We start from the raw sequence: 18299 nt of genomic DNA on the forward strand, positions 1-18299 counted from the left end.
AGATGAGGTTTCCAACACTGAGGAAAATGGGTAATAAGATAGCTATAGTTCAGTCAAACATAGCAGTATTACTGTAGACATGGGTTCTGCGTTTACTCTTAGCATTTTCTAAGCTATGGTTATGCCTACTTATTTTATTATTAGGCAATTTGTTTTCCTTCTTCTGTAGAATACAAACTGCTTTACTCAAGGCTATGGACAATTTTACGACACGAGGAGTAAGGTTTAAGAACTATCTTGCAGCCTGATTTGGACTTTGTGGAATGTTATTAAGTGAATTGGGCATTTTAGGTCACTTTTCGACATATTTTGGTTGTGATATATAGATGGGGGGAGGGAGGAGGAACGAGTGAAGAAGGAAGCCATTATGGGATCATTGAGTGCTACGGACCAATGGAGTTCCTGTTATGTTGGGCTTGGTTTAGCCCAATCGTTCTTATCTCTTTTGTTTTTCGTTTTCATTTTATGGTGCCTACTGTTTTGTGCAGATGTGTTTATACTGCTACTGGGTTTTATCAAGAAAATGGTTTTAAGGTTGTGTGGATTAGACAAACTGGAGTATTTTGGGCTAACTGCCCATTTAAAATAATATGGCTTGCATGACTTTATGGTTTTGTGTAAAATAGTGTATGGAATATAGCGGGTTGCCATAATGTTGTTAAAAGAAAAAAATTCTTACATATTTAAAGCAGAAAAAAACAGACATTGCCCTGATTCAAGAGACACACCTTGATGATGAGGAGTCGTTAAAATTAAAAAGAGATTGGGTGGCCCAAGTGTATTATAGTACATTCTCTAATAGGAAAAGAGGGGTGATTATATTGATAAGGAGAAACTTAGATTTTCAGGTAGTCAAGCATTACACTGATCAAGAGGGTCGATGGGTGGTCTTGGATGCGTGTCTGCAGGGACAGAAAGTGACATTGGTTAATATTTATGCTCCCAACTCTCCTCAACCAGAATTTTTCCATGAAGTTTGTAACATAGTACGGAATATTGGACACACTAATATTGTAATTGGGGGGGATTTTAACCAAGTCAGGGATATGTTCCTGGATAAATCCTCCCAGCCCAGACAAATTAATGACCCAGTTTGTGTGGCTGTGGACGTTATGACAGAAGAATTGAGCCTAGTGGATATATGGAGATTACTACATCCTCAAGAAAGAGACTATACGTTCTGTTCTCATCCGCACTCTACATATTCTAGAATAGATTACTTCTTGGTGTCTCGCTCTCTGGTGTGTCAAACTATTGGTTCCTCTATTGGTAACATTGTTATAGCTGATCATGCCCCTATTGAACTTGTCTTATCTAGTACTGAAAGTGTTAAACCTTCACTTAGGTGGCGCTTAAACAACTCTTTATTACAGAATGAGAGTTATTGTGAATTTATAAGGATAAAGATGAATGAGTTTTGGGAGTTTAATGAAGGTTCTATTGGCGATGTTGGAATAACTTGGGATGCTTTTAAAGCGTGTCTTACTCAATATAGCTCATCCATTAAAAAAGCTCAGAGGGATAAACTGTTAAAATTAGAACAGGACATAAAGGATCTTGAAAAACAGCACATACAGCATCCTGAGAGGGAAGTATGGAATAAACTAATTAAGCTTAAATTTGAGATGAACAGCATGTTGCAGAAAAAAGCTGAATATGCAGTTTTCTGTCTGAATCAAAAATATTTTGAACAAGGCGAAAGAACAGGTAAAATGCTGGCTTAGGGTTAAACAGATAAAATCCAGTAATCTAATTCCTTCTATATTTGATAATAATAATAAATTGACTACTAATAAAAAGAAATTAATGAGGTCTTTGCTGAATTTTATCAAAAGTTATATACCTCCAATGGGTTAGTAGAAGAACAGAGGATGTCAGATTTCTTTTCCTCTATTAAAATTCCTAGCTTGACCAGTGATCAAAGAAATTTTCTAGAAAGAGAGATCACCTTAGATGAAGTCAAACAGGCGATAGGTAGTCTCAGATTGGGCTCCAGGCAATGATGGATTTCCATCAGATTTCTATAAGGCTTTTATAGATGAATTGTCTCCAAGGCTTCTGGCTGTGTATCAAGATGCCTTACAGAAGGGTAGTTTACCTCCTAGTATGAGATCCGCAGTGATTACATTATTACATAAAAAAGATAAAGACCCACAGTATTGCGGGAATTATCGCCCAATTTCATTAATTAATGTTGATGAAAAAGATTATTTCAAGATACTTGCCGCTAGACTTGAGAAAGTGCTTCCTAGTTTGGTACATAGGGATCAGGTGGGTTTTGTTAAAAATAGGTGCTCAGCTGATAATCTATGCAGGATATTACATGTATTATGGAAGAGCAGGAATAATGTAGATCCTGTTGTCGCCTTCTCCCTAGATGCGGAGAAGGCCTTTGATAAAGTTGAGTATGCCTTCCTGTTCTATACATTGAAGAAATTTGGTTTTGGTCCCACCTTTATGCAGTGGCTACAGGTAGTGTACACAGATCCTATGGCTACAGTTCTTACTAATGGGATAATGTCATCATCATTTACCCTAAGTCGTGGCACTAGGCAAGGCTTTATTTTTGGAACCACTTGCTATTGCATTGCGAGAATGTAAAGACATTAAAGGGGTAGTTATGGGTCAAGAAGAACAAAAACTTTTTTGTATGCGGATGACATTCTCTTGATTTCAAGTAATCCAGAATTGGCAGTTCCTGTCATCTCCTCAATTATTGATTCTTTTTCTGAGATTTCTGGCTACACTATTAATTGGTCTAAGTCGGAGGCTATGCCTATCTCTAAATTTTGTCCCCCAGCTATTAGAAGTACATGGCAATTTAAGTGGATGTCTGAGGGCTTAACATATTTAGGGATTAAATTGACACCCGGATTGGATAAAATAATGCAAGCTAATATCTCTCCAGTGATTCAAAACATTCGCCCTCTTCTGCAGAATTGGGCAAAAATGAATCTTTCATTATTGGGCAGAATTAATTTGGTAAAGATGATAATCTCCCCAAAGCTCCAGTATATTCTATATATGTTACCTATAACATTTCCACACAACCTATTAAAGCTTTATAATACAGTTGTGGAGGGGTATGTGTGGGCAGGCAAAAAGCCATATTTTAATCGGGTCCAAACTTTATGCTGCCCAAGATAATGGTGGTTAGCTTTACCCAAGGTGGACTTGTACCATTATGCATTTCTCTCTCCCAGCTAGTTAAGATAAATAATTCTCCTGAAATGAGGCCATCATGGGTAGCAACTGAGGAAAGCTTATTGGCTCCCACATCATTAGAAGCCTTTTTCACTCAGAAAGGAAGACCAGTACCATTTAAAGACCCTGTTCTGGCTTTTGTACAAGAAACCTGGTTTAGATCTCATCAATTCATTAATACCAATCCTTATCTTACTTCTAGAGCCTCTATTTGGTTTAATAAGAAATTATTAATTGGTAAATCACCTTTCATGTGGGCTGAGTGGGCTAGTGCAGGAATTAACCAATTGGGGGATGTATTTGGTCAAATGGCTTGAAATCATTCATTGACATTAAACAAGAATTTCACCTAGATCAGAAGGAGTTTTGGAGATTTTTACAAATCAGACACTGTATTAAAACTAATTTGAAAACTGGCCTAGACCCCCCATCTAGTATCCAAGAGTTATTCCTAATTCCTGATAACAGAAGAATCAGAGCTTCTAAGTTCTATGGGATATTTAGAGAGGCATGTGCACCTCATTTAGAAGGGCTGAAACTGTGCTGGGAGAAAGACTTGGGAATTCAGGTTTCAGAGGATAGCTGGAAGAAACTGGTTGCATCTTGGTATGGTTGCTCACACGAAACACAGTCCCAGCTTATCTATTACAAATTACTCCACAGAAACTATTGGACCCCCAGTAAACTTGCTAAACTGAAATTAGTTGACAAAGATACTTGTTGGAAATGTCAGAAAGAAATAGGGACTTTAGTTCATATGCTGTATGGATGTGGAAAAAATGATCACTTGTGGGATGGGATCATTAAGCTCTTGAATGGTCTTTTTCATATTAATGTTTCTAAGTCGCCAGCTTTGTGTATCTTGGGTCTTTTACCAGATAACATAAATCTAACTGGAAGACAGAGAGTATGGGTGTGTCTAGCCACCACAACAGGCTGTAGGATAATATTAAGGCACTGGAAGTCATCTATTGTTTGTTGTTTTAAAGAATGGACTGAACAAATGACCAAAATGGCTTTATATGAACAGGTAACTTACAGAGTTAAGGGGAGAGAAGATATCTTTAACCAAGTCTGGGGTCCCTTTTTGCAATATTTAGAGGATGCATCTGCTTTGTCAGATATTGTGAGTTAGGTTTATTCTGTATTGGATGTGAAAGTCAAGAGTCAAGTATACCCAGATGTCAAGTTAAGTTTGTAGGCACTTTGTTTTTGTTTGTTGGTTTGTGTTTTTTGTTTTTTTTTTTGTTGTTTTTTTTTTTGTTTGTTTTTTTTTGGTTTTTTTGTGCTAGCTGTTATGTAGTTCTGTTTGTCTTGCTTATTCAAAACCAAAAAAAAAAAAAGGACAGAGAGCTGACTATATGGATGTAATGATTGTTGTAGTCAATGATTCTTATGCTCTGTTGTCTGACAAAAACATGAATTAAAAAAAAAAGAAAAAGGAGTTGGGAGTGCATGCTTCACAACTCTTATTACTTGACAATAGCCTGCCAAAACTTCCTCTAATTGGTCAAAAAGTCCAAAACATCCCAAAAAATTGTTTTCATGCCCTCATGCCAGAAATGAGTCAAACCATGGTCAGTTTGATCTCGACCAAGACCACCTCTGTTTTTTGGATGAAAGATCTGTGCTTTTGTTCAGACTGTGGTCCAGGGAAGGTTTCACACCTTTAATTTTGGTTTGGAGCTGTTTGTTTATTCAGTCAGTTATTGACATTCATTCATTATTTCATCCAGGCAGATCTGGACATGCCGGACCTGCTGGACACCCCTCTAGACTCCCCAGACACTGACATGGAAGTCATGTCATCTGGTGCCATCTCTCGACAATACTCCCGCGATGCTGCCACCTCTACTGTCAGCATTCAGGGCTCAGGGAACCACTACCACGCCTGTGCCTCCGATGACTATGATGATGTGGGCTTTGACCCGTCCATCCTCCCCCCTCCAGACCCCTGGATAGACAGCGTAACAGATGACTCACTTGATGTCAACTTCAACAGCTCTGCTATTCTGGAGGTATGTGGGAGCAGATTCAGTGACATTATAATAACAGGTCCAGGGAAGTAATTCCAGTCAATTAGTCATTTTTTTCTGCTTCCATCATATTAAGCTGCTGTTAAAGTTGCACTTCTGAATATTTTCATATTAAAAATGAAAGAAATGACAAGGGGTGATAGGTAATTTGTCAGCACTGACAACCCTAATATGTGTTCATAGCGATGCGATTAAGTTCCCTCTATAACGTGCTATTGTTTTTATTTTTAAATCGTGTTAATTGCCAGCAGATATTCCTGTCTTTAAGAGGCTGTACCAGGTTGAGTTTTGAAGCTAGAGTGATGATACTGGTATCATCTGAAACTAGACATTAGGAATCCAGTAGTAATGACTGTCATGCTAGTAAAGGGGCAGAATTGGTTTTGGCAATGGAAAAATAGGGGTCCCTTATTTGTTAATGTATTTATTTGTCTATTTACGAGATCGGATCCCCAATAGTTTCTATTAGGGTAGCAACTATTCTTTCTGGAGTCCTCACGTAAAAATATGTACAAAACATGCATAAACACATTAACATTACCCTAAACCAAAACCCACGTACCCACCCAGCACACCCAAGATTACCCCTTACCAACCCCAAACCCTATCATTTCCCATGACACTGTTCAGTTTTGTTTCTTTTTGCTGTCTTTTGATTTCTTATCAAGAAAGTCTTGTAAGAATTGCTTTACTTTGTCAGTACGGACTTCATAACTGAGATTAAAAAAATGTAATTAATTGCAATTACATATTAAAATTCTGGTATTACTCACAATTTAAAAAAATAATTCTTTGATAGCCCCTATCATTATACACTTTAAAGTCAGTGGCTGGATAGGTTGCAAAGGTTTATTATGTGAGGCCACCATGTGAGGATAGGCCCATATTTGCAATGTCAAATGCCTCGATAAGGGGCAAACAACAATGCTCATGCCCAAAACCTTTGGCAATAAAAGCGAAATACACAAATTTATATATATATATATATATATATATATATATATATATATATATATATTGTTATTTATTTATTTATTTATTTACACAGATTCCGCTCTCTGTGCTCATTAATTGTTCCTGCAGTGTGTGCTTCTTTGCATTTGCACCAGCTCGTTAGACAGCAGCTGACTCAGTTTTCTTAGCAGAGGGGACCAGCTGCCCCAGGTGGTCCAAATGTTTCAGTATTTCCAGGGATGTTAATCAAGATGACTGTGTCCACACATCCATTTCATTTTTCCATCTCAGCAGCACTTTTAGTGAATTTCTTCAAATTTAGCAGAAATGTCCATTTGGACCCAAGGATGAGCTGGTAATTTATCAAGTTAATTTCATTCTTGTAAAATTGTAAATTCATAACAAGCAACATAATATTAACTTTTAGACATGTATAGGCTTTATAATTTTCATCATTGCTGGCTTTGGTACATGATAATGAATTTACCAGTCGCCTCTGCAGATGCATGTTAGTGAACATCTGAATGTTTTGAATGGCAGGTGGTGCAGCGGTCAGTGTGTCACAGAGATGGACGCTGGTTTCTGAAGCTGCTGCAGGCTGAGACTGACCGCATGGATGGCTGGTGTCGACAGATGGAGCTCGACCAGCGGGAGAATGACCTGCCTGAAGATAGTATGTCTTTGTTTGTGTTATTCATCATCTGTAGTATGTGTGTTCCTACTTCGGAAAGACATAATTTAATTTTCCCCTGAACTCTAGTAGTCTCATAGATGTGGTTCCCAAACTTTTTTGCTTTGACCACTTGATACGGAGAAATGTCTCACCACAGGGTGTATGTCAATGTTGTGAACACTTTAATTCAAATGTGTGTGTTTATTTTAGGCCTGATTATGCAAAACCATTCAGAATTTCACACGAACAAAGCAAAGTGCATGATTAAGAACATATCAGATGTAAATGGGTCTTAATATTCCCACCATACTTCAGGAGTGGGGATGTTTTTTGGGACATAAAAGCTGACTGTATATTCACATTGAAATAAAGTACCTAAGTACCTCTAAAGGTGGACTCATACAAAAGCCCTTAAGGACAAAAATGGCTAAATGTGACAACAGTATTTTTGTCACTTGCTTAGCAATGGTGTTGTTATGAGTCATAAAAAGATAAATACACCAAGCACAAAATGTGTTTAGAACATGTTGTACATTTTCTCGAGAGCAGATGGGTGTACTGTGGTTTAGTCTCTTTCTAAATCCTGTGTGTATGCTCACAGTCCTCGGGAAGATGAGGAGTGCTGTAGGAAGTGCTCAGCTACTGATGTCCCAGAAGTTTCAGCAGTTCAGGGAGCTGTGTGAAGAGAATCTGGTGAGTCTGAAACACTCACACTGAGAACATGTAGTCAGTCATTTAACCAATATTACACCTTTCAGTTTTTATGTAATAGACTCTTAAACAAACACATTATGGATTTCTTGTTTTACTTTTGATGTCCTTTGCCCATTGGTTTCTTTACAGCTTTGTCCTCCAAGTTTTCTTTTGTCTTTTTTTTTCTAAATGGGTGTATACTTTTTTATATGACATTCTGTTTTTAGCCTCCAAAAATGAGACTAAATCTAAACAATAATAAATAATTGTTACAAATATTTCAGGCATGTTAGCATTTCGGAGTTGACAAAAGAAAGTGTTTGCATTGTATAATTCTGCAAACCATGGATATGTTACATTTGAAAATTTTCTACATTTCATATCAGTATTTCTAAAGTGATCTTGTATATGAGCTCATATGGAGGAGAAAGATATGGTTGATGGCATGGCACCTAGGTGAGACATCTGCCAAGCTGCAGACCTCTGTTCAGGACTAAAAAACAGCAAAACAAGTTGGGTTTTAGCAGGTCAACTCTGTTTCTAAAGGCCTTTTAGGCTTCAAACATGGGTATTTTTTAGTGACCAGTTGATGTTTTTCAATTTGTGTTGTTGGTAGTGGGTTTTTTTTGTTTCTGTTTCTTAACAAAACATCACTGCGTTTCCAGATTGTGCCATCAAAATTGTCCCTAAACCTAACCACACATAAACAACAGAGTTGTTGAAATGTAAAGTTACAATGCATCCGTTACATAATAATGTGTAAAAGTATCGTATCGATGGTTTGCAGAAATGTGCAATGCCAACATTTATTCAGGCGATTGGGTTAGCTAACAGCATGGCTCTTGAGATGGCATTGTCAGTCAGTCAGTCAGTTATATGCCTATCATGTAGGTGCAAGGCTATCAAAAAACAGGGTACATGAAGAAAAAATGTAACATCTGTACACTTACTCCAAATGTCTCAAATGTTGTCACCAATATCTCAGACATTCTTCCCCGCACAGTTGTCATCAATGTTGAAATTAGCCACAGAGATCAAAGCTATTTTTTTCAGCCAGGCTGTAAACATGTTTATTTCCTCTGTAAAGTTGGGCATTTTAACATGCGGGTTTAACATTGACTCGCTCTTGGAGCCAGCCTCAAGTGGCCAATAGAGGAATTTCAGTTTTTGGCACATTTGCCTTGGCTTCATTTTCCAGCCCCCGATGTTAATGCTGGATTGAAACATATTAATGGAATTATTTATATTTTTCCTTTCTGCAACACATTTTGTGATTTTCTAAAAACAAACATGAAGACAACCTAATTTGTAAAATTATTTTTATCCATTTTCCTCTTCCCTGGCTTTCAGCTTTGATACTGTTTTTCTCCTCCTTCTCTCTTATCTGCTGTCCTAGAACCCCAAAGCCCACCCTCGTCCTGTGGCCTCAGACCTGGCTGGTTTTTGGGATATGCTTCAGCTGTCAATTGAGAATATAAGCCTAAAGTTCGATGAGCTACACCAGCTCAGAGCCAACAACTGGAGACCCCTGGATCCCCCTGAAAGAAAGGTACACACACCCAAACAAGTTCTAATGTGACTGATTAGCCATGGATCACACCATCATCTGAGTAGAAGGTTTAATATTCTTTTACTTCATGGTTATTATGAATATGAGTCATTAAATGTCTCATTTGACAACAAATTACTTTTGTTTACCACAGGGATATTTTACTGCTTTGCTTTTTCCAAATCTCATTTAGTCAAAAACTGAACAGCCTTGTTTTTCGCCTAACTTCTACTCTAGTGCTTTGGAGTCAATTCAGGTACACCCAGTGGACACACAAATTTTGTTAGCCAGGTAATTATTCAGTAGGCTCAACAGAAATCAACTGTTTCGCAGGGTTGGAAATTAGCACCAACCACCAGACAAATGCTGCTGGAAGTGAATGCTAGATTTGTTTCACTCACTAGCTCAAAAAACCCAATAATAATGTAATCAATCAATCAGTCAATCAATCAATCAATCTTAATTTATATAGCACTTTTTTTCACAAAGTGCTTAATACAATAAACCAAAGGCCAGACACTAGAGGCTCCCTCACAATTTATGAACAAACATAATGTTATGTTCATCACATTGTCATATATGGTAACTGCTTATTACCAATGCAGTTCAAAGTCTTACCATTGTGATGCTGTTGGCACATGTTGCTGATTTAGTCTATTTTTTAACATTGCCAAAATGCTCTACTATGACAAATGCCTGCTCAACTACTTTACATTTCACCTCACTGGTTTAAGCTTGTACACCAGACCAGACCCGACCGGACATTAATTTAAAAACACATCTATCTGAATTACCAAAAGCCACCAATTATACAGATAGATGAAACCAACAACATCTGATATGTTAGACTAAAGTTCATGACAATGAGGGAATCGTGGTGAAATCTTTTGACGTTCATCTACTTCAGATTTAGAGCCTTTGAGACCAAAAACAGCTGACATCAAAGTGTCACAAAGTTCAGGCTAAGTTCTGACAGTTTGCTTTGGCTGCTGCTAAAAGACAAAAAACACCTAATCAAAATGCAGCTTACACTGACTGATGCCGTATTGTCATTGCCCAAAAATATAAACTATACAGTTCATTTAGGTACTATAGCTTATTTTTGTTGTATTTCACAAAACCTGCAATGGTGCGATTTTATGACATATCTCTGCTTCCCCCTGTTTTTGAATTTATATTTTCAATGTTGATGATTGATGACAATAGTCATTCATATAGTCAACTCATGGCACAACCTTTACATGGGGATTTGGTACTGAATCCAGACAGTTTTGATTCACATAGCTTCACTCACACTTTTCTTGGGTACTTAACAGTCTATACACTATACACATGACCATAACATAACAAATGCAAAGAAAGCCTTGTTTTTAGCTTGCCGTATCACTCAGCTTATCTCTCATGGTGCAAAGTGAGTGCATGCTTGTCTGACTTGGTCTCTGTGGTGATACAGATACTCTTCCTTCTGCATATCTCTAAGTGTATCTGTAAATCTCTTTCAGATGTCTCCCGCCTGCTCTGTTGCTCTCTTTCAGCAGTATCTGTCGTGGCTTTGCATCGTTGTGAATATTGACTCTGCTGGCTTCCTCATTTGCTCTCATTGTTGTCTTTTTCTTTCTTGTGCTTTTTTTGTGTTGACAGTGAAGGCGCTTGCAAACAGCCACGCATCAATCAGCATAACTGCAATGCCAACAACACCACAAGGCCTTGACACCTCTGGGCCTCCGTAGATCCATCATGTCTGTCTTTCCATCCATCTATCCACGCTTCCTTCTGCCCTTCCTTCCCTCTGCCGCCCGCGGTCGCCTCGCCATATGTGGCTTTTTTGTTGTGTGTTGTAGCTGCCAGCGTCGAGATAGATGGACAGAAGAGAGTATGGCTAATATTCCTTCTCCACAAATACATCTTACAGCACACTGTTTATGCAGCAGCTTCAAATGAGATCAAATTAAAACCAAAAATGTTAAAATGTTAATTAAAGATCAGTATGCTAATGAGAAACATACGCAGTAATACAATATAACAAAGGATTCATGAGAAGATAGAAATGAGTCCAGTGCAGTCCAGTCCTGTACAGCTAACATGTGCCGTACTGGATGCGAATTTGCATTTCCAAGGACATCGAGCTCTGCCTTACTCTGCTTCTGATTGCCTTAGCTGGAAGTTTTTACCCTAACCCTAATCGATCTTCCTCCTCTTGACCAAACCTAACCAACCAACAAAGGCAATAAATACTAACCAGTCACAGGGAGAGTAGAAAGGGTCGTGCCTTAGCTATCCTTTAAAACGTAAATTAGCATACTTGACGATGGAAATTGAGTATTAGTGTTCAGGCTGGTCTGTAGATGGTCACATCAATTCTCAAAGCTCATCTCAAACTGAGCCCAGACTTAGTCTTATAATCATAGTTTTGGCTCAGTGTTTTCATCACTTATGACAACAAGTTAATTGCTGAGATCTAAGAACAAGGTTAGTCAAACTTTTTCAGAAAAAAAGGGTGATAAAGTGATCATTCAAGCAGTCTGTTGTAAACATCCATCAGAGATGACAGACCAGTTTCTTACTTCAAATTTTATCCTCTCTATTTATTGTAGATGTCAGCTTTTCCATGTAATATGTTCCCAGATCTCAGCAATTACTTAACAGAATACATTATTTTCATAGCTGAAGACTCAATTTATAAAGCATGAAAATAAAAAAAAGATAGGACACTATGTCATCTTCACAGAGGTGAAACCGGTTCCATGTTATACAGTTAATAATACATATCAAATAGGTGCAGAAACAGAACCTGACACAAGATACTCTTCAAAGCAATGAATTGCAGTATATTTACCAATAGTAATGCCCAAATACCTGCCTTGCATGCCTATGAAAGTCACAGACTACATAAGGTCAGGTTATACACAAACACACATTCGTACAGTAGGTATGAGATTAGATGTCCCCATGCAGATAGACTGTTGTACAGCAAAGAAAAGTTTACATAAAATTATGAATCACCACATCACCACATGTAAGGAATAAGTTCCAAAATAACAGCATTTAAAGTAGCTGCAGTATTACTGAAGCAGTGTGTTATACAGTATGTTGAAAATGTGGAGGATGATCAAAAAAGAATTACACAGAATGTCTCATTCATCTTACCTCTTTACTACACTCGTGCATAGGCATACATTAAACCAAAAGTCACTAAAGGTGCACAACAGATGGCAGATCCATTGGGCATCACATATGTACACACACACACACACACACACACACACACACACACACACACACTCTCAAATACAAACACGTCTGTGTTTTTCCTGAAATGTCCCTCCCTCCCTACCGTCCTCTACCACCAGGAGAGGCGGCTCCCACCTCCAGTGCCAAAAAGGCCACCCAAGGGCCCACACCACCACCCCCCTCTGGCCAGAGACCGCTCACTGGAGAGCTCAGAGAAACAACGACAGGAGGCCAGGAAGCGTCTGATGGCCGCCAAGAGAGCCGCATCCGTACGGCAAAACTCAGCTACGGAGAGCGCTGACAGCATCGAGATTTACATCCCCGAGGCTCAGACAAGGCTATGAGGACACTACCAGGGACAAACAGGGTTGACATGCAGGACACATACAAACACAATATACACAACACAAACACAAAAATGTATGGTTGTCCAAACCAAGGTACAGGGGTGTAACCAAAATTTTTTAAAGAGAAATCAAGCCTCAATTTACCCTATCCAGTCACTAGAGACCAACATATTCACCTGAATGTAAAGTTATTTAAAGTGCACACTTATTCATAGCTATGCCAACAACCTGGTATTGCAGGGATTTCAAGAGTAGAGCTGTGCAAAGTAAAACAAACTGTGATGTTGGGTAATATTGAGAAGACATGTCGATTTAGAACACCCTTGATAGCAGCGTCTATCTCATCTATCAGTGGTTGCCATTGTAGTTACTATCCCCAAATTGGATTCAGAGCATGGATTGCCCCCTCCGGGCTGGGAGAGATTTAGTGTCCCAGATGAAGGAGTTTAAGTAGCATGTAATCTTGTTCGTGAGAGGGTAAACTGGAGCGTGAGATGGATAGGTTGTTTGGGTTTTTTGCGCCGGACTGTGGTGGTGAAAAGCAAGCTGAGTCGGGAGGTAAAACTTTTGATTTACTGTTCCATCTACGTCCCAGCCCTCACCTATGGTCATGAGCTTTGGGTAGTGACCGAAAGAATGAGATTGCGGATACAAGCAGCCAAAATGAGTATTGTCCATAGGGTGTCTGTGCTCAGCTGTAGATATAGGGCAAGGAGCTTAGACATCCAGAGGGATCTCAGAGAAGAGCTGCTGCTCTTCTCAAGTCGAAAGTGGCCAGTTGAGGCGATTTGGGCATCTGATTAGGATGCCTCCTGTGCGCCTCCAGTTAGAGGTGTTTTGGGCATGTGATAGTAGGCCCTGGGGCATACTCAGAACACACTGGAAGGATTACGTATCTAATCCGGTCTGGAAACGCCTCGTTGTCCCTCAGGAGGAGCTGGAAAGTGTTGTTGGGGATGGATGGATGGATGGATGGATGGATGGATGGATGGTCCCACTGCACTGCTTGACAATTCTGTTTGTCCCACCCGTGATTGGCTAATCGAGATACCCCCCCCCCATCACCCACAGTTATCACCCACTCTTAGTGTGTGGTGATATTCTTGTCTGCAGAGACTCTGCCCACTGCCTGGATTTTCTTTTTTTGTTATGATTTTGCGATGTTCAGGCTTTTTTTTGTCAGCCTGTTCACATTCTCAGGTCATGACATGTGATGCCAAAGGCATCCTTTTGGCATCTCTATGAATTGTACCAGGATTCTATCCAACGTAGTATATAGAGTCAGAAAGTCTAACAAAGACTTTCACCTTTAAAGAATACATCTCTGCTGAAAAAAAAACAGCTTATGCTGGTAGCTGGTTTTAGTTGGTTTTAGCTGGTCGAAGATGGTCTTAGGTGGTCCTTACCCAGTTTTTGCTTGTCTTTCATGGTTTAGTTGGATTGGCCACCAGCCAGACATGCTGTTGTGATCAGGTCATGCCAAAGAGGTGTTTGATGGTCATTTGCAAGGTCATTGTTTTCATCATGATAAAAAAAATCTTTATGCATTTTCCATGGTAGAAGCCTTACTGATTTATGTCCTTTGCTTTCCTCTCATGACTCTGTTATTTCTTCATACTCAAGGACATTGATTTGGTTTCAGTGGATAAACCACCTAGAGCAGAGGTGTCAAACTCAAATACACAGTGGACCATATTTAAAACTGGGACTAAGTCTCGATATTTATTGAAGAATTGACTACAATCAAGCATATTATCCCTTCTCTCCAGATATACAATGATAAACTTTTTCATATGGAAACAAACTTACGTTTTGCTTAAACATTGAATCTGGAACAAGCAAACCTTATTAATATTATAAACACAAGAGAAATCAAATTTCAAATAAAAGACACATCAGGGCATTTGTTTCATATTTAAATAAATAAAATAAGATTTAAAAAATCTGCATGCCCCTGTCTTAAGCCTTTCGAGTTCATTTTCAATTATAACTTTTTTTCACAGGCCAACAACAAAACAACCAAAAAAAAAATAGAATAAAATAGAATTTTCTACAATGAAAATCTAACCAGGTCTGTCCTTTATATTTCCAAACAGATAAAGTCCACCTTTCGTTTGGGCATTTCTTTGGAGGTTTCGCTTAAATTTGCCCGAGGTGACTGACAGCATGAGGTTGCTAATGAATGTCAACAGAGGAGGAAGGGACGCTTGCAAATCTTGATTGATGCGCCAACGCACTTGCAGTGCATTCTGGGATTTGTACTATTAATGGTGCATGCGCTATATACTGGCGGGACAACTCCAATAAACATTTGATATTATCTCACGGGCAGGCCGGATTTGGCCCGCGAGCCTTGAGTTTGACATCGCTGAACTACAGTAAAAATCACAAGCTGGTAGGACCAGCTAAACCATCAAACATTGTGGAAAAACATACCTTAAGTTGTCAAGCTGTTTTTTTTCAGAAGGTATAACTTATTAAAGTAAAATTCAGTGCTGTTTTAACAGAGCATTGTATGAGCATTATATGAAAATATGATGTTTTTAAGTAGTTTAGCTGCTTAAACCTAACCGTGACAGCAAAGGAGAGACTGTAAAGGATGCCTTGTGCATTTGTATGTGATGTTGAGGGGACATGATAAAGTATCTGTATTTGATGACCAGGGAATGAGTACAGGTTGTACCTGGGCACAGCATGCAGTTGCAGCCAGGACTTTATAAAAAGGTAACAACCAGATGCCAAACTGTGAGCAGCACGCATCCAAGGGGAAGCTCTGAAAATCACAGACACAGTGTGAAAAAAGTTGTGTTTTAGTGGGGCAAAATGTCAGGTGGAGGGAATCTGGAGTTGGCTTTCACTTTCACTTTTGGTGGCGAGGGTGTTTACAAGCAGACAATTCCTGCAGGGTATACCTTCAGTGTTAGAGAAAGACTGCAGCCACTGGTGTGATGGCAGAGCCGGACAGTTTTAGTCAGATCGTACAGGACAGAGTTTGACTTTTGGTAAAACGTCAAGTGGAGGCAATCTGGGGTTGGCCTTTACTTTCACTTTTGCTGGCGAAGGTGTTTACAAGTAGTAACAGACAATTCCTGCAGGATATACCTTAAGTTTTAGAGAAAGATTGCAGCCACTGGTGTGATGGCAGAGCCTAACAGTTTTTGTCAGATCGTACAGGACAGAGTTTGACTTTTGGTAGATGCTGAAGGTTTTGTCTGTGGGAAATATTACACAAACATGTACAGAGGTGATGGACAACCCTACACACACACACACACAGTAGTAAACACAAAATCATGAACTCATGTCATATGAAAACACTCGGATGTCACACTGGTTCACACTCGACCATACTGAACACTCACAGGTAATTCTTTCAGGTCTCGTGGCTGTATGAACTGCAGGCTGTTGTAATATAAAAACAGTGTCTCTCTCTTCCACCTGGAGAAGAGAATGCCATGATCACTGTTGATCTCCACGCTCCATCTGTTCTCCATTGAACTTAAGAAATTATTGTAACAGATCAGCTGGTATTTTCTTCCTCTATGGTGAACCCTCTTTAAAATGGAGACAATATTTTAAAGAAAAATTTGGTTATTATTACAAACTTAGATGTACTTCCATAGGTTTGGACATGATTCTTTTAGGTTGCGATCAATTTATACTCGTCAGTTGGGTCGAACGGACTACACAGGGCGCCGCAAACCGGAGCCACCAGGCAGGTTTCAGCCAAGTTTTATAACATTCAAAGATTTGTTTCAAAACTGTCTGCTGGCTGGTGTGGTTGCCCCATCTGTATTTTAGCAATTCAGCTTTTGACGACCAAAACTAAAAAAAAAAATCAAGTTGTAAATAAACACAATTGTCTTTTAACCCTGCTTGTGTAACATAGAAAGCCATCAGGTGAATTATAAAGTGCTGATATTGTCAAAGACACTGTTACAATGGAAAAAAATGCCTAACAATGTTGGCAAATGACTTGGTTTGATCACCACCTGTGAATAGGTCACGTGTTTCCTCCCGCTTTGGTTTGATCTGCACGTCTGTTCTTGGATTTGGAGGTGACTTGTATTTCACAGGGTACATTTAAACTTAAGCAATATTTCATGACGTTAGAGATAGATTTAGTCGAGTGAACTCAAAGATTTACTATGTAACACAAGACCCTATAATTAATACAATGAAATGAGAATGAATCAAATGTGCAGTGTAGTATTAATCTCTAATTTTAGGAAGTTTGATTGCATTGTTTTCTTCATTAGATTGGTAGATGTTTTGACGAGCCATGCCAAGATTTAAGCAGGTTGAAGAAGTCTAATTTAAGACCGGTAGTAACCAGATAGGATCCTCTGGCTGTTTAAATAAAGAAGTTACATCTCTCTTTGTGTAGACAGCCATCAGACAGTTTTGGACACAAAGGGCTATCAATCTAGCCATATGCAGGAAGCCTGTGGTTGCCAAATAAGAGCTTCCAGGGAGCTGGGGTGATTTCAAAAATCCATGAGCAAAATGACAATAGAAGAATTGTTTCACTACCATATTGTCCTAATTAGAAAACAAATGACAAGAATGACATTTGAATACCCATTCATAGCTGTCCGTAAACCAATGAACTGTACAGAGATGAGATGCATCTTTGACCAACTTTGACATTTTGCCAGAAGTCATGAGCAGGAGACATAATAATGTCAGAGATGGCCTGATCTTTTTATCTGTTGTATATGATCATCTTTTCTATAATGCTGAAATAGTTTTAGCTTCAGGAGGCAGTTTTGAGTTTAACATGCAGCTCCAAATTTTCCTGAGATGTAACTGAATTCTGATGGCTGAGGGCCTGGTCACATCAAACAGGCTGACAATGTCATTGTGATGACAGGTAGGAGGACAGGCAGAGGTTCACTATCCGTAAAGACACCAACTGAAATGTCAGCCAGAAAAGATGGCCTCCTTTATTTTGGACTCTGCAGCTACCTTAAGGCTTATTTATGCTTCTTTTACATAAGAAAATAGATACATTAGCTTCAGAAGTTGTAAACATCCCCTTGTATCTCCATGCGTCCTTTATGATGGAACAGATATTTCCACTAGATGACACTAGAGGGGGTAGTTAAAAGTTTCAATGTCTTCTCAAAGAACTGGTCTTACGTATCCTGCAACATAACATGCGCAAAACTTCAAAAATCTTCAAAAAACAAAAATCATACAAATTATTTCATCACAAGTGACATTACATCCTTGACATAAAGTTACAGTTAATTAACGTAGAGTTATGGAGGTTAGGTTAGGCAATGAACGTTTCTATTGTTAGGTTTAGGAAATGAAACGTGGTTAGGCATCTTTTGGTATAGGCAAGTTATGTCACTGTGGTTAGGTTTAGGAAAAGAAACATGCTGTGGTCGTCCCTGAAAATGCCTTCAGGTTCTCAAAGTTGCGCGCACTCCAGGGGGAAAGTTGTGGGGGAAAGTTCCAGATTTTTGTGACCTATCCACCACCACAACCCACCTTCTCATAAGACCGCTTGGAACTGCTTCTTGTTGACTCACATCAGTGCATTGGTCACATATGCAGGATATGTACGAATTTGGGTGCAATGCCTTTCATAGGAAAACATACAT

At 38.9% G+C, this 18299-nt stretch overlaps 1 protein-coding gene across 4 annotated transcripts in view; it reads left to right on the forward strand.

Moving 5' to 3' along the window:
• Positions 1-14154, forward strand: part of LOC121951344 (disks large-associated protein 1-like) — a 165864-nt gene extending 151710 nt beyond the window's left edge. For 3 of the 4 annotated variants that reach the window (XM_088085119.1, XM_088085122.1, XM_088085120.1), the window contains exons 12-16: positions 4941-5222; positions 6735-6867; positions 7469-7560; positions 8957-9109; positions 12460-14154. In XM_088085119.1, the coding sequence (XP_087941245.1) occupies positions 4941-5222; positions 6735-6867; positions 7469-7560; positions 8957-9109; positions 12460-12684 (885 nt within the window). In that variant the 3' untranslated portion in view covers positions 12685-14154. Of the gene's footprint in view, positions 1-4940; positions 5223-6734; positions 6868-7468; positions 7561-8956; positions 9110-10750; positions 12313-12459 lie in introns of those variants that run through there. The other variant, XM_088085121.1, reaches the window with a different exon arrangement.
• Positions 14155-18299: the final 4145 nt, after the last annotated feature.

Source organism: Plectropomus leopardus, chromosome 12, assembly GCF_026936395.1.
Source record: "Plectropomus leopardus strain MGB_pleo_1.0 chromosome 12, ASM2693639v1, whole genome shotgun sequence".
Taxonomy (NCBI): domain Eukaryota; kingdom Metazoa; phylum Chordata; class Actinopteri; order Perciformes; family Serranidae; genus Plectropomus; species Plectropomus leopardus.